Source organism: Mesitornis unicolor, unplaced genomic scaffold (assembly GCF_000695765.1).
Source record: "Mesitornis unicolor isolate BGI_N332 unplaced genomic scaffold, ASM69576v1 scaffold17719, whole genome shotgun sequence".
Lineage (NCBI taxonomy): Eukaryota > Metazoa > Chordata > Aves > Mesitornithiformes > Mesitornithidae > Mesitornis > Mesitornis unicolor.
In genome coordinates, this window is record NW_010208142.1 from 11,539 (window position 1) to 25,492 (window position 13,954).

The window sequence follows — 13,954 nt, forward strand, 5'->3', positions numbered from 1 at the left end:
CTCTCACCAGACCAGGTTGCTCAAAGCCCTGTCCAGCCTGGCCTTGAACACTTCCCTGGGCAACCTGTTCCAGTGCCTCACCACCCTTACAGTAAAGAATTTCTTTCCAGTATTCAGTCTAAATCTACCCTCTTCCAGTTTAAAACCATTTCCCCTCATCCTATCACTACCTGCCCTTATAAAAAGTCCCTCTCCAGCTTTCCTGTAGGACCCCTTCAGGAACTGGAAGATTGCAATAAGGGCCCCCTGGAGCCTTCTCTTCTCCAGGCTGAACAGCCCCAACTCTCTCAGTTGGTCCTCGCAAGGGAGGTGCTCCAGTCCCTGATCATCTTCGTGGCCCTCCTCCTCTGGACCCGCTCCAGCAACTCCATGTCCTTCTTATATTGGGGGCCCCAGAACTGGATAGTCCATGAGTAGGATTCTCTTCTTGCCATATAATTCAGGAAACAGGTTGCAGATATGTTGCACATGATGCTCTCCCACCTTTCCTGACTGCTCAGTCAGCTGGCTATGAGGGAAAATAGCCAACTGCAGTCAGTCTCCTCATAAATGATTGTACTGGATTTAAAGACTTCTCAAAATTTCTGGAGTGCAGACTCCTGGGCCAAGTGGAGTCAGTAACCCAGCACCAGAGTGCACCTGCTTCTATTAGATGCTCCTCAGTCACATATGTGCCGTACAGTCTTCCTTAGAGGCTTCTTGCTGTCTTTAGCGGAAAGAAATGTCCAGCAAATTCTCAGACATCTGCCTACTTTCTCATGCTCTCTCCTCTAAGAAAGAAACTGGCACTTGGTGCTGCAGAGCACAGCCATTTACCTTAGCTTTAGATTTAATAAGTGAAATTAGTTGATTGTAATGAAGATGATGTAGTATTGTCTCTCTGCACAGTGAATACATAGAAAACCTCTCCACTGTTCTCCTGCTTCTCCAGGGTGGAGAAATGCACTGACAAAAGCTTTTGAGCTTGTGCTGCTTTGAGTGTATCTGGGAGACAGATCATCATTTCAAAGGAGGAAGTGCAGCTCCTCAGTGATGTGGCCCATCACATTTCCAGTGTTTAAATAGTGGTTGGAAACACCAGTGGCTGAGCACTATTGCCTGCGAGATGAAGATGCTTTGCCTGCCAGCTTCAAAGCCATTTCCTTGATGTGGCCACTGACAATCTCAGTAACACGCTTATTAGTGAGAATTAAGAACTGAAGCTACTGCTTCTTTAGACAGGAGGAGGAGGCGGCTTCTGGAACATAATAAATAAATCAGAAGCACTTTGACATCTTCAAAGAGTTTTGTTTTAAATACTGGCTTTTCTCCTGGGAGACCCTCTTAGCCTCAGTCTTTCTTCTTTGAGATAATTAATTCAAGCTGCTCTGCATGTTTGATTTTGCCACAGTGAACAGAACTGGTCTGAGTGGCAAGGAAGATCCTATAACTCTTCTAGTTCAGCCTCCCACACAGCTCCCTGGAGTGTTTCCCCAGCAGTGTGTTTAGACCATTGATGCTGCAGGAGTTGGTCCATGGATTGCATTTGGCCCCGTGTTCAAAAGCGCCCTACTAGATGACCCGTGCTTTGGCTGTAATGAATTGGTCATCCTTCTCTTATGACATGAGATGCCACATACTGACTGTAAAGGGTCAGTAGACCTGCACGCAGTTGGAAAGAAGTACCAACTACCTTTCTTTGGTGGTGTCTGAATAGTCTGGGTTTTTTCCCATCGAAGTGGAATGTTTCCTTCTGTTTTCCAGTCTGAGCTGTTACTGATCAATCCAAGTTTGATTTTCCCCACTTCAGAGACTGACCTTTTCACCCTTATGTAGTGGCAGTGACCAAAGCATTGGTTTTCTTTTCATTTTTATGAACATTTTTGCCCTAACTTACTTCTGAAACACAGAGTTTCTTCCTGAAAGGAGGAGTTGGACTTTGCTATCACTTACACTTCATCTTTATGGTTTGTGGCTGATACTTTCCATACCCATGAAGTATGCTTTAAAATAAGGATATATGTAGCTCCCTACATGCACCTGTGGCTTAGCAGAGAGAAAGAAGACATTGTCGCTGACCCAAGAAGTCTTCAGTTTCCATGGAATTTGACCTGGTGGTCAAATGATAGACCTGATAGGTATGAAGAGAGATTGATGCATTTATTGGAAAGGGAGGATAGGATATCCACAGTGTGTAACTAGAAAGTTGATTGTTGGTGCAATGTTATTTCCTCTGTAGTCAAGCGGAGTTTGTCTGAATATAGATTGGAAATTAATAACTGTTATCCTTACAAACCTGAAAATACCCCAGTTTGATGAACTCTGCTATACAGGGGAATAGCCTAAGTCTCCTTCTGCTTACACCAGTTTAATACCTGTGTAACTGTACTGTCTGTAGCACAGTTACTCTTTGTATAGCCATGTGAACCAGCCTTGCAGTTTTTATGCCAGTGTTCATTTCATCGTGTCCATCAGGCTTCGAATGTTTGACATCCAGGTCACACTGCTCTGTTCACACTGTAGCTGAAGTGTGTGATAGCATTGACTTTCAGGACCCTCTCCTTACTGCAGGTTCTCAAGCTGCCTTCATTGTATATTAGGGTGTCCACATCTGTGCAGCAGTGGGTGTTCCCATTCCTCTCTCCTAACCTGTTACATTGGGCCAAGCACTAGCAGTCCTTCGTTGCACATAGCTCCCTGGCTGCACTTTCTCTAGATCTGGGGTTCCTGGGTACAGACTTTAGTTTTTTAGCAAAGGCTAAACTGTTTCTCTCGTCCTATCCTAGGATTGTGCTGATGGATGATGCTATGGATTGCCTGATGTCTTTTTCTGATTTCCTCTTTGCTTTCCAGATCCAGTTCTACTACTCAGGTAAATGCTGGGAAGCTGCTGACTTCACCTGCTAGTATAGCATTATAACCTTACAGCTTCCCAGTCCCTGTACCGTTTTTGAAACTTGTAAAGATATGTTTTTTCCCCGAAAATATATAGATAATGGAGTCTACTGACAGAAGGCATCACTGATGCCAAGAGATTAGGGGGCTTCATAAGAAGGTTCCAAATTTTTGTGAATAACAAGATACCTGTAACTGTTACAGCTTATGCATGTATTTGTCTTAGCCTTGAGACATAAATTTCCAGTTTTATCTAGAGTATGTTAGCACCTAACAATTAACTTTTACTTGGAACATATTTTTCCTTTCCTTAATACAGCATTTCTGTCCATACAGTATTGGTCCCTGCTGGAGACAGGGTAAGAAAAGCCTACCAGCTGGTGCCTTGAAAGGAAAAGGAACTGAGCGAATGGATACACTTCTCCCCCCTGATACTTGCCCAACTATGAACTGGTTTCAGCTCAAAGAGTTTCTGAACTGGGTACAGTTTCCATGGATATAGGAACCCCCACTAGACTTTTCTCCCAAGAACTTCTCCAGCTTCCCCTTGAAATCACATACACTTGTAACCTCCACCTTTTGGCAGGAGTTGCACAGATGTGCCATGTGTCCTATGAAGAACCACCTCTCTCGTTTGATTTGAGAGCTCCCAGTTGGAAGGGAAAGTGAACAGTAAATCCCCATCTAGCTTCTTCATATTGTTGGTCATTTATAATAATCTACTTCTCTCCCCTGATCTGACTTTTAACCACATGAGGTACCTCTTTTAAAATTCTTGACAGGAAAAGTACAAATCAAATTATATTAGTTTGTGTGTATATATTTACATATGCTCATCCACACATATATATCTGTAAAAATCCTCAGGCATTTTTAAACTGAAGTTCAGGAGACGAGGGGTAGAAACTTGAATGAGCATTCAGGTGCTTGTTCTGTATAGAGAGACTGCTTGAAAATACATTTGCCTGTTTGTCGTAGCCCCCCTAAAGTGTGGTTGAGGAAAGGGAAACTCATTCAGAGAACTGTTTAAGTGGGCAAAAAGAGGGAAGCATTTCCTTTATCAAAGTTAGATACGCTCCCAAGCACTGCACTTACTCATCTCCCTGCACTGAGCACTTTCTGAAGGCAACATAAGCTCATGGATTTCTGCCCACTCGCACTTAAATAGCTCCCTCTGATGGACGTAGCTCACAATTGGCCTCGACCAGGCCAAACGGGCCATGTTTGGATACTGGGAGACATTGGAGAGAAGCTGTGGTGGATTGTAGTCTGTGGTCAGAGAGTAGACTTGGGTGGTCTGCTGGTCTCATCTAACCTGTCGGTTCCCATTTTCCTAGCAGTTCAGAGTCAGCTGCTATCCCTAGTACAAAAATATATTTTTCTCAGTACTTCTCAATATATACTTCCCCTGAAACTCCCCTGTGCCTATTGCAACATTATCCATGACACTTAATCAAAGAAAAACTGTGCAAAATGGTGATTTTAGGTTGGGCAGAGGCAGGCTTGTAATGCCTTTAGCTGGAGACAGAAAGTGTGTTTGGAAAGTTTTTCTGTGATATAACAAATATTTCCACTGAGCTGCAGAACCTCAGCACGGCCTCAGGGCGCACTGACATCCTGCCTTTCCTCTCCACCGCCTCACGCACAGCATTGCGCTTCCATTCGCTTGGGACTTCAATGCCACTGGAGTCGTCACAAGCCTGCCCTTGTGTACACACACTCAGACATCCCCTCCCTGTCCTGCTCACCCAGGCACAACGCACACCCGCAGTCTGCCATACGCTCTCCCACCAACCCACACACAGGCAAACCACTCCAAATGGAATCTAGATTTGTAAACTGCTGACCACATCCATAAACAAACTTGTTTAAAATTAGGCTCTTACAGTAAACAGTGGGTAGTATGAGGAGCCTGGGGAGAGGCTTTCTGCCAACTCTAGCCCTGACCTGCCCTGGCCCTTCCTCTAGATCCCGTGTAATATTTACTTTGGAGCAGCACAGAGACAAGCTGGGATACAGCCTGGAGCCCTGACTAATTTGCTCCCTTTCCTCCTGTTGCAGTTCCATATTGTTCGTTCCCAGCTTGGATGAGTTCTTAGTCAGTGGCAAGAGATGGAGAAGGAAAACTTTTTAGACTTTGCAAACTAGTTTTGTGTTCAACGTTAGCTTTCATGCTTTGCTGTTTATCTGTGTGCTAGCTTGCCTCTGTTCCCTTGAGAAGAATCTTGCTCAACAGAGTGAGTGGCTTCTCATACTCATCCTCATAGGAAGAAGCTAGCAACTTCCTACCTGCATAATATCTGATCTGAATATGCAGGATGCTACGGTGTTGTGCTTATTTCCTGTTGGTGCTATATGCAACACAGAACAGGGAATGACATTTTAATCCCAGGTCTGGTAGGTCGAGAGGATGCTTTGATGATTATAGCCCTGAGTTTTAAGTTTTCTGTTTTTTCAGAGTTCCTGGAAAGTGTGGCTGCCATTTATCAAGATCTACTGGCTGGTAAGAATCCAAATACTGTGATTGTGCCAACATCATCCTCTGGGCAACATCGGCAGCGCCAACCCCCAAATGACTGCAGCCCACTCGATGGGGTAGAGGCATCTCTCTTCTACCAGTGCCTAGAGTCCTTGTGTGACAGATCAAAATACAGGTATGAACAGACTCCGAAACACAGATTTGAAGTTTGTGTCTTTGGAGATCCTTCGTAAGGTTGGAGCTGTGAAGAAATACAGGACTTTGAACAAGCTGTAACTCCCAAATAGATCTCATTGGAGATGTATGAAGGACGAGATCATAGCCAAACTGCTTTAATCAAAGAAGATAAACAATTTTATGGACCTAAGAAACATGGGCTTTAAGCTGATTCTTGAAGTACTGCATTTATTTAGGTCTCTGCTTTCCTTCTCACTTCTGCATTGATGCTTTCATCAATGAGAGGTCCATCTACCATCATGAGTTAAGTAGAGGAAATAAACAAATGCAGTTGTGTTCTTGGGTGCTGAAGCATAGGAAAGGCTCACTGAGGTGGATGGAGTTTGAAGACTTAGCATCTAGACCAGGTCACACTGCTGGTCTGTACCCGAGCCAGTGATGGAGCTGGTATCCAGTTAGAGATCTCAGGCACAAGACTAGCCTTAGTTCAGCGGGGGTGGAGCAATGCCAGACATTATTGCGTAGTTTTGACAGACACGTTCTTTATAGTTTCTTGCAAGTAGCGAGCACATGCCCTGCTAGAAGGTCACGGGCTAAATCCACAAAAAGACTCAGGACACAAGCTCCATCTGATTCCTGCTTTAGTTGGCTGAACCCAGCAGTTCTGCTGAACTGCTGTCCAGTACTGTAGACATCTAAGCATGGACATGCCAGTTTGGCTCGTCTATGTAACCTCTCCATTCCCTGTACGTCCTGCCAGCTTCAGCTGGGAAAGATATTGTGAGCCCATCTGGTAGGTCAGGTGCTGCACAGCACTGTGAAGGTAGCCATTCCCGGGCTTTCATCCAGTAGCTCAATAGTCAGCCAGGCTTTGGTAACCACCTTTGCCTGAGGGATCACCAGCCCACACCCACATCTCCCAGGGGTGCCACTACGCTTCTTTATGAGGCAGTTTTATTTTGCATGAAATTCTTTAAGGAGTGTTAGCCAAGAGCAAGAATTACTGTGATGATATTGCTTAGAAGACAGGACTAGGAGTTAAGGTGAGTGTAGAAAAAGAGGATATGTACATTTAGTCCCCACCTAAATATGGTTTTCTGACGTAATTAGGCTATCATTGGAGAGGTTTTCCTGCCCCTTGGATGTTGATCACTGATATCTCCTATGAAGACAGGCTGAGGGAGTTGGGGTTGCTTAGCCTGGAAAAAAGAAGGCTCTGTTGAGCCCTCATAGCAGCCTTCCAGTACTTAAAGGGGGCCTACAGGAAAGATGGGGAGGGACTCTTTATTGGGGAGTGTAGCGATAATATGATGGGTAATGGTTTTAAAATGAAAAAGTGTAGATTTAGATTAGGTATTAGGAAGAAATTCTCTACTGTGGGGGTGGTGAGACACTGGCACAGGTTGCCCAGGGAAGTTTTGGATGACCTCTCCCTGGAAGTGTTCAAGGCCAGGTTGGACAGGGCTTTGAGCAACCTGGTCTGGTGAGAGGTGTCCCAGCCCATGGCAGGGGGTTGGACTGGATGATCTTTAAGGTCCCTTCCAACCCAAACCATTCTATGATTCTAGGAAAAGGGTGAAAACAACCTAACAACCTTCATGAAAGTTTATTGTCTTCTAAAAGAAAGGATTTTCCACTTGATTTTTGAAAGAATATGCTAAGATTTGGGATGTGTATGCCTCTGAGTGAATCTAGACTTTCCACCCTGTCCTTGGAATGGAGGTAGGTAAGACTGCTCCTAGGGATGAACCCCAGCTCAGATATCTTGCTTAGCAAATGAGCAGATGCAACGCTAAATAAGCAAGCTGATGGCTTCTCGTTTTAAACTGAGTCAGAGCAACTGGAGTGTTAGAACAGGTAAAAGGGCTTATTTCTCCAGTTTGAGCTGGGTCTTGGGGAAAAAGAGATGATAATTTAAAATACAAGATGACCTCTTTGTCTCTGTTTTCCTAGCTGTCCACCTTCTGCTCTTGTGAAAGAAATGTTGAGTAGTGCACAGAGACTCACCTTCTATGGATTCCTTATGGCACTTGCAAAGGATCAGGGGATCAATAGAGCCCTAGGTAAGACTCCTGTGAATGGTACAGCTCTAGAGCTTCAGTCATTCTGCATTACTGTGGATCTGTAATTATGCCACAGATTTTACACTATCAGAAAGAGAGCGAGGGAAAGTTTTTCATCTTTTTGTTGATGGGTTAAACTTTAAAAACATAACACTTACTGTCTGCCTGAAGCTGTGGAGCTTCTTCAGTACTAAAATTAGATATAAAGTGGTGCCTGCAGTGGGTTGACCCTGGCCAGATGCCAGGTGCCCAACAAAGCCTCTCTATCACTCCCCTCCTCAGCTGGACATGGGGAGAGAAAATACAACAAAAGGCTCATGGGTCAAGATAAGGACAGAGAAAGATCACTCACCAATTACCCCCATGGGTAAAACACACTCAACTTGGGGAAATTAGTTGTTTATTACCAATCAAATCAGAGTAATGAGAAATAGCAACTAAATCTTAAGTACCTGCTCCCCACCTCTCCCTTCTTCCTGGGCTCAACTTTACTCCCAAATTCTCCACTTCCTCCCCCCCCCCAGCAGAGAAGTGGGACGGGGAATGGGAGTTACAATCAGTTCATCATGCATTGCTTTTGCTGCTGCTTTCTTCTCATGGGGAAGCCTCCACACACTGTTCCTCTGCTCCAGTGTAGGGTCCCTCCTATGGGAGACAGTCCTCCATGAACTCCAATGTGAGTCCTTCCCAAGGTCTGCAGTTCTTCACGAACTGCTCCAGTGTGGGTCCCTTCCACAGGGTGCAGTCCTTCAGGAATGGGCTGCTCCAGCATGGGTCCCTCAAAGGGTCGCAAGTCCTGCCAGTAAACCTGCTCCAGTGCAGGCTCCCCTGTCCACGGGGCCACAGGTCCTGCCAGAAGCCTGCTCTAGCACAGGCTTTCCTTGGGGTCATAGCCTCCTTCAAGCACAGCCACCTGCTCTGGCATGGAGTCCTCCATGGGCTGCAAGTAGATCTCTGCTCAACCGCTGACCTCCATGGGCTGCAGGGGAACAGCCTGCCTCACCATGGTCTTTACCACAGGCTGCAGGAGAATCTCTGCCCCAGCACCTGGAGCAATCACAGAGGTGCTACCACCATCGCTGACTGGCTTGGCTTGGCCAGGTGTGGGTACGTCTTGTAGCCGGCTGGCATCGGCTCTATCTGACATAGGGAAAGCTTCTAGCAGCTTCTCACACAAGCCACCCCTGTACCCTGCCCCCCCCCACTACTAAAACCTTTGTACCCAAACCCAATACACTGCCCTAAGATAGCAATATTTTCCTCTTCAATAACTGGTCATTTTAGCTGAACTGTTGCTTTAAGAAGTTTGGCTATAAGGGTTGGACAGAGGTGTCCAGGAGACAAGTAATGTGGCTGACTGCTGTTGACAGTACTGATTTGAAGTCCCATCCTATGTTTTAGCCCTTCATTCTCCCACAGATTTTAAGTGACTGCTCTCATCCACAAGGAAAGGAGGTATACCCAGTGGGAAAACCTCTGCTGCCTCCTTGGCTTAAAGACTCAAAACCCAGTCTTTCTCAGCGCTTCCCCAAGGCAGGGTGATCGCACTGATACAGTAATCTATGGCCTACTGAAAATCTGGTGGTATCATAAAAGACAAATTGCTACAAAGTTCTGTACCAGACTGCTGTGGAAACCAGAGAGATTACCAAGCAGTATCTCACTGCTTGTTTCTACGTTGTGCTGGTCAATATTGTTGTAGAGCAGGGAAGCAAAGTGTTGCATTGGCAAAGGACAGTGTGTAATCCATGCATAGTTCAGACAGCTCATAATTCTATGTTGCCCCTTTATTCCTTGTTTGTGCTTGTCCTCCTCTTGCAAAGGGGAACAGAAGTGGCTTTTTTGCATTTGTCAAGGCTGTATCAAGGAGGTATGTTTAAATGTGTGGAGGCCCAAGCATTCATCTTCACTCATCTCCACTCAGCACAGTGGAGATGTTCTTTTGCACAGGTGTGTGTCATAGTGGAGTAAAAGTGTGTGTGTGTGTGTGTGTGTGTTTGTGTGTGTGTGTGTGTGTGTGTGTCCCGGCTGAGCCCCTTCTAACTGCAAACCACTTAAGCTGTTAATGCCCTCTGGGGCAGGGCTGCTTACCCAGCAACATGGAGATTATATATCAAAGGTACATGAATAGAGCCCTGAAATCCCCTCTGCAAACAGGCTTAGGAAGCAGTGTATTCACTGGGGAAGGTGATGGTTGGATTGCACCAAGCAAAAATCTTTTTTTTCCTTTGCTTTACGAAATCCACTTCCAGTCGAGTGCAAAGAAAACAGATGGGGGGGGAAAAAAAAAGTCCTGCCCACAGCTTCCATTGTGCCATCTACAAAGTGTGTGGGTTTTCGTTTCCATTCATGTGGGCCCGGCCCCTGGCCCTCTGCCAGCCTCCTGCCGAGGCCTCTCACAGAGGAGGGGCAGCAGCCACAAGTCTGACAGGTGCTAGCATCTTGGCAAGGAAAGGAGGATTCTTTTCCTGGTGTCTTTTCATCTCTCCTGAAGGGTGATTTCAATAGTCTTTGGTCTGTAGGGATCACAAGCTCCCCAAAGCCCTTCAGCAAGGGCAGTTTCAGGCAAAGGAGCTTTTGGTCAGGATGCCTGCCTTCTCTTTGCTCTCACAAAACCAGTACCTGCCTTGAGGAACAGAGGTACAGATTAGAGCAGTTCGTTCAGGCTGAGGCAGCACTGATGAGTTTGTCAGGCAGACTGGAATCCACAGCCTAACTCTAGTGTCAATGTTGATCTGTGATTCCTTTGTTATTTACTGACTCTCCCAAGTAATTCTTGTGCCCTAGAGACCTCACTGTGCGTTCCGCAAATGCAAAAAACAAGCTAAGCTTTAGTTGCTTATTCTTTTAATTGAGCCCATGAAAGGGAGCAGGCTGGGCCACTTCACTGTACCTCCTGACACACTGTGTTGCAGTGCCAGGCTTTCCTGTTCATTTGCAGGAGGGGAAGACCAGAACTGGAAGAAGTGGCAGAGTCGATTCTGGTCTAATCTGGTTTTAATTTTGAGTCACTCATTGCTACGTTTTGATGACTGTTGCCAGCTTCTCTGTGCAAAGTAGGTGGCTCTCCAGCCCCTCCTTCAAGAACAAGGTGCTAGACAAGATTTGTGTCCTCACAGGGAGTACAAAGCCCCTTCCCAAAGATACTGAGTGTAGCACCCAGGTCTCCTGAAAAACAAGAGCACACCTCACTGCACTGTTGGTACAAATTTCCATGTGTATTTTTCCTGGTGTGCAGTGGTACTATCCAGGCTGTGGTAGGCAATTCCTGTCAACTTGTGCTGGCTGATCACCCTCCCATGGCCTCTGTACAAGGTGGACTTTGTAACAGAATTAGGAAGGAGGGGTTTCCTAAAAGCCCCATCTGACTTTCTGGGCTCTTCCTGAGGTGCCAGTGTTGTTTCAGAGAATGGCAAGGATGATCAACCAGCTGTTACAGTCCCAAACTACACCCACGTCCTTCATCCCAAATAGGGTTTCAAATGTGAAAAGGCACATTCTGAACTTATGCTGAGAGAGGGGACCCGATTACTGGCCCAGCCTTTCATGCTTTCACCCAGACAGCAAGCAATGCTAGAGCACAGTCTGTCCACACTTACTCCTGTAAATTTAATGTGCACCATAGCCAGGCCTAACTTTCCTGAATTGCAAGGAAAGCAACAGCCTTCCACCTGTGGAGTGTTTTGATCCCCAAGCTCAGTGCACCACAAGATGACAGGTGGCACAGAAGATGTATGTCCCCCTGGGTGGTATAGCTCATGCTCCAGGCTGTAGCACAGACACCACCACATCTATTGCTCTGATAGGATCTGGGGCAATTAGCAGAGGCCTGAAGTTGACAGACTGTCATCTCTGTGGCAGTCAGTACTCAGTAGCTGTGTACAGTGAACGGAAACTGCCAGTCCTTAGGGCTCTTCAAATTCTCTGAGAGATGAGGCTACCGAATCTGCCTCCCATTTAGTGTGAGCTCAGCTACAGCTTGTGTGAAGGACATAAAATATGGACCATCATTCTTTATCTGCCCATGATACTCAACATTCATTGTCCATTACTCTAATAGGTATAAGGAAGAGTCTTCTCTGTCTCGCAGTAAAGATTTTTGGATGCTGCTATGGCTTGAGCATTTGTCTCATGAATGAATAGCCTAACTCTGCTTCCTTGTGTTTATTTTTCCAGGGGCTTTGCCAGATAAAGGAGACTTGTTTCTGGACCCTGCCATGGATCAGGAACTTGAGAAATTGTAAGTAGAGTTGCCTAAAGTAGGAGGTAAAGCAACAGATTAAAGGTAGCATGTTAAGGAAGACCTTAGCAGAGTACTGTTCCTATTCCTTGGCTCTACTATAAAACAATAGAGGAGCTAACAGAGCAGCCTGAGCAGCCTTTTTGGGCTTGTCTTGGTGCAGTTAACACAAATCCTTAGAAAAGGCTTCAGAAACTGAGGAGAAAAGTGTGCCTGAAAGAGGGAATCTAGAGGAAGCAGCAGTCTTTAATGAACAGGGAAATTTTGTTTGGAAGAAAGGTTCAGACAGTGAGTCTGGTAGGTACTAGTGCAAGGTATTCCCCTCTGTGCCATGAACATCTTTCCATCGCTGTGGTAGCTGTAAAGCCCCCTCCTAGGCTCTCTCCAAAACTGCTATGGTAAAGGCTGGAGATGACAAGTTAGGCTGCCTAGTGATTGTCTTTTCTCTTTCAGGGTAGCTCAAGTTTCAGGGCTTTCTGTCTCTGGTCCCACCAGCTCCAGCGGGGACACAGCTAATTTGCCTGACCGTAACTCACCCAGGATTAACTCTCCCTGGAAACCTCTACGCCACCGGCGAAAAATGGATGCTGAGAGTGAAGGCTCCAACGAAGAGACAGACTCCTCTGAAAACTGAAGGTTGTGAGAGTGGGCACAATTCCCACCTTGGGTTTCTCTAGAACCCACTGGAGGAACAGCACCCCCTCCCAGGGCATCTGCTCTGACAGTAGGTTTTGCCCACATCACCAGTGCGTGTGCAGCTCTGCAATCTCCACTGTCAAGTCCACCCATCTCTTCCCAGAAGGAACTCTGCCTTTTTCCTAGCTCCAAATTCGTGCAGGAATAGCTCCTCTGCAGAAGCCATTTCCAGCTGCAGAATTACACTACCCTCTGCTGGCAGGCAAGACAAGCCAGCAGACACCAGCTCAGCCTCCCCTTGGAAATAGCCGGGTGTTCTCTCACCTCAGCTCTCCCTCACCTTTCAGCAGGTGCTGGAGCTGTGGGAGTGCTAGTGCAGGCTGTTTGCCAGTGTTTGGTTATGCAGCTGTGTTCATACTTGGCCTCGACAATAGAGTGGTTAAATCGCCAGCGGCAGCTCTGCACTCATGCTCCATTATTATTCCCAGTAAAGTTGCACCTGCACATGATCAAAGGTAGAGAAATCCCTGCTGTTCCTCAAAAAGAAGGGTGTAGATATTGCTATGCCACCTGTCTCTCCTTCCTCCTCCATGTGTCCAAGACTTGCCAAAGCAAATACAGCCATATTTGCTAGATTGCAGTAGAGCACTGCATGGTGCCATCTGGCTCCTCTGCTACTGAGCTCCCTTCTGTGAGGCCTCTCACTGCCTCCAGCAGTGTATTAAGGTCATTTGGGAAACCAAACTTCAGAAACATTGGAGGAGAGAAAGAGAAAAGTAGAGCATCTGGGGTTGGCTGGGCAGAAGCACTAGGGGAGAAGGCAGCAGTTATCAAGCGAGGTCCAGGATTTTTTTTTGTAAATATTGGCATTATCGTGGCTTCAAGGTGTAGCCCTTACAAGTAGCATCTCATTGTGTTAATGGTAACTAACTCAGCAGTTTGGCCTCCACAGCCCTGAGCACTTTGTCTAGCCCAGCTGCTGTTCCTCAGCTTGCAGAGACTCCTTATTTCCTGGGCAACTGCAGTTTCTCTTGCTTGTTTGGGGATCTCCTTGCTCCTCTTGTCCATAAAATGCTGGAGCATGGGCTACCAAGAGGTGCTAACCTAAAGCTTATAGCAGCCCTAAGCTGACTGGATTCAACCCATGCCAGAGTTATTTTAATTTGCCAAGTCTGCACCACAGCCCCACCTGTAGAGGTAGTGGGAAGCGTTATTTATTTATTGTAAGTTATTTTATTTATTAACGTGCTTGCTAACTGTGCTTTCTCTCCCGCCCCTCAAGGAGTGAGTGTGACAGCCGCAATAAAGCACGCTGCGAAAGGCCGCTGTTGTCTAGGATCTTCTGGGCCGCCTCGGCCCCACAGGGCGCTGCCGTGGGGGGGAAGCGTCACGGCGCGCACAGGAGCAGCGTAGGGCGGGCTCCGGTGCCTTTCGCGGGGCCCCGCCCAGGCCTCGCCTCGGCCGGGGAAGGCAACGGGACCAATC

General features: G+C 46.6%; 1 protein-coding gene across 1 annotated transcript in view; it reads left to right on the forward strand.

The window, feature by feature from the left end:
- The window catches only part of LOC104546889 (chromosome unknown open reading frame, human C11orf49), a gene marked incomplete at its 5' end in the record, with an annotated part of 15,730 nt that extends 3,263 nt beyond the window's left edge, over positions 1 to 12,467 (forward strand). The window contains 5 exons of the mRNA XM_010192393.1: positions 2,766 to 2,851; positions 5,333 to 5,528; positions 7,484 to 7,593; positions 11,770 to 11,833; positions 12,287 to 12,467. Of these exons, the coding sequence (XP_010190695.1) occupies positions 2,766 to 2,851; positions 5,333 to 5,528; positions 7,484 to 7,593; positions 11,770 to 11,833; positions 12,287 to 12,467 (637 nt within the window). The remainder of the gene's footprint in view (positions 1 to 2,765; positions 2,852 to 5,332; positions 5,529 to 7,483; positions 7,594 to 11,769; positions 11,834 to 12,286) is intronic.
- Positions 12,468 to 13,954: the final 1,487 nt, after the last annotated feature.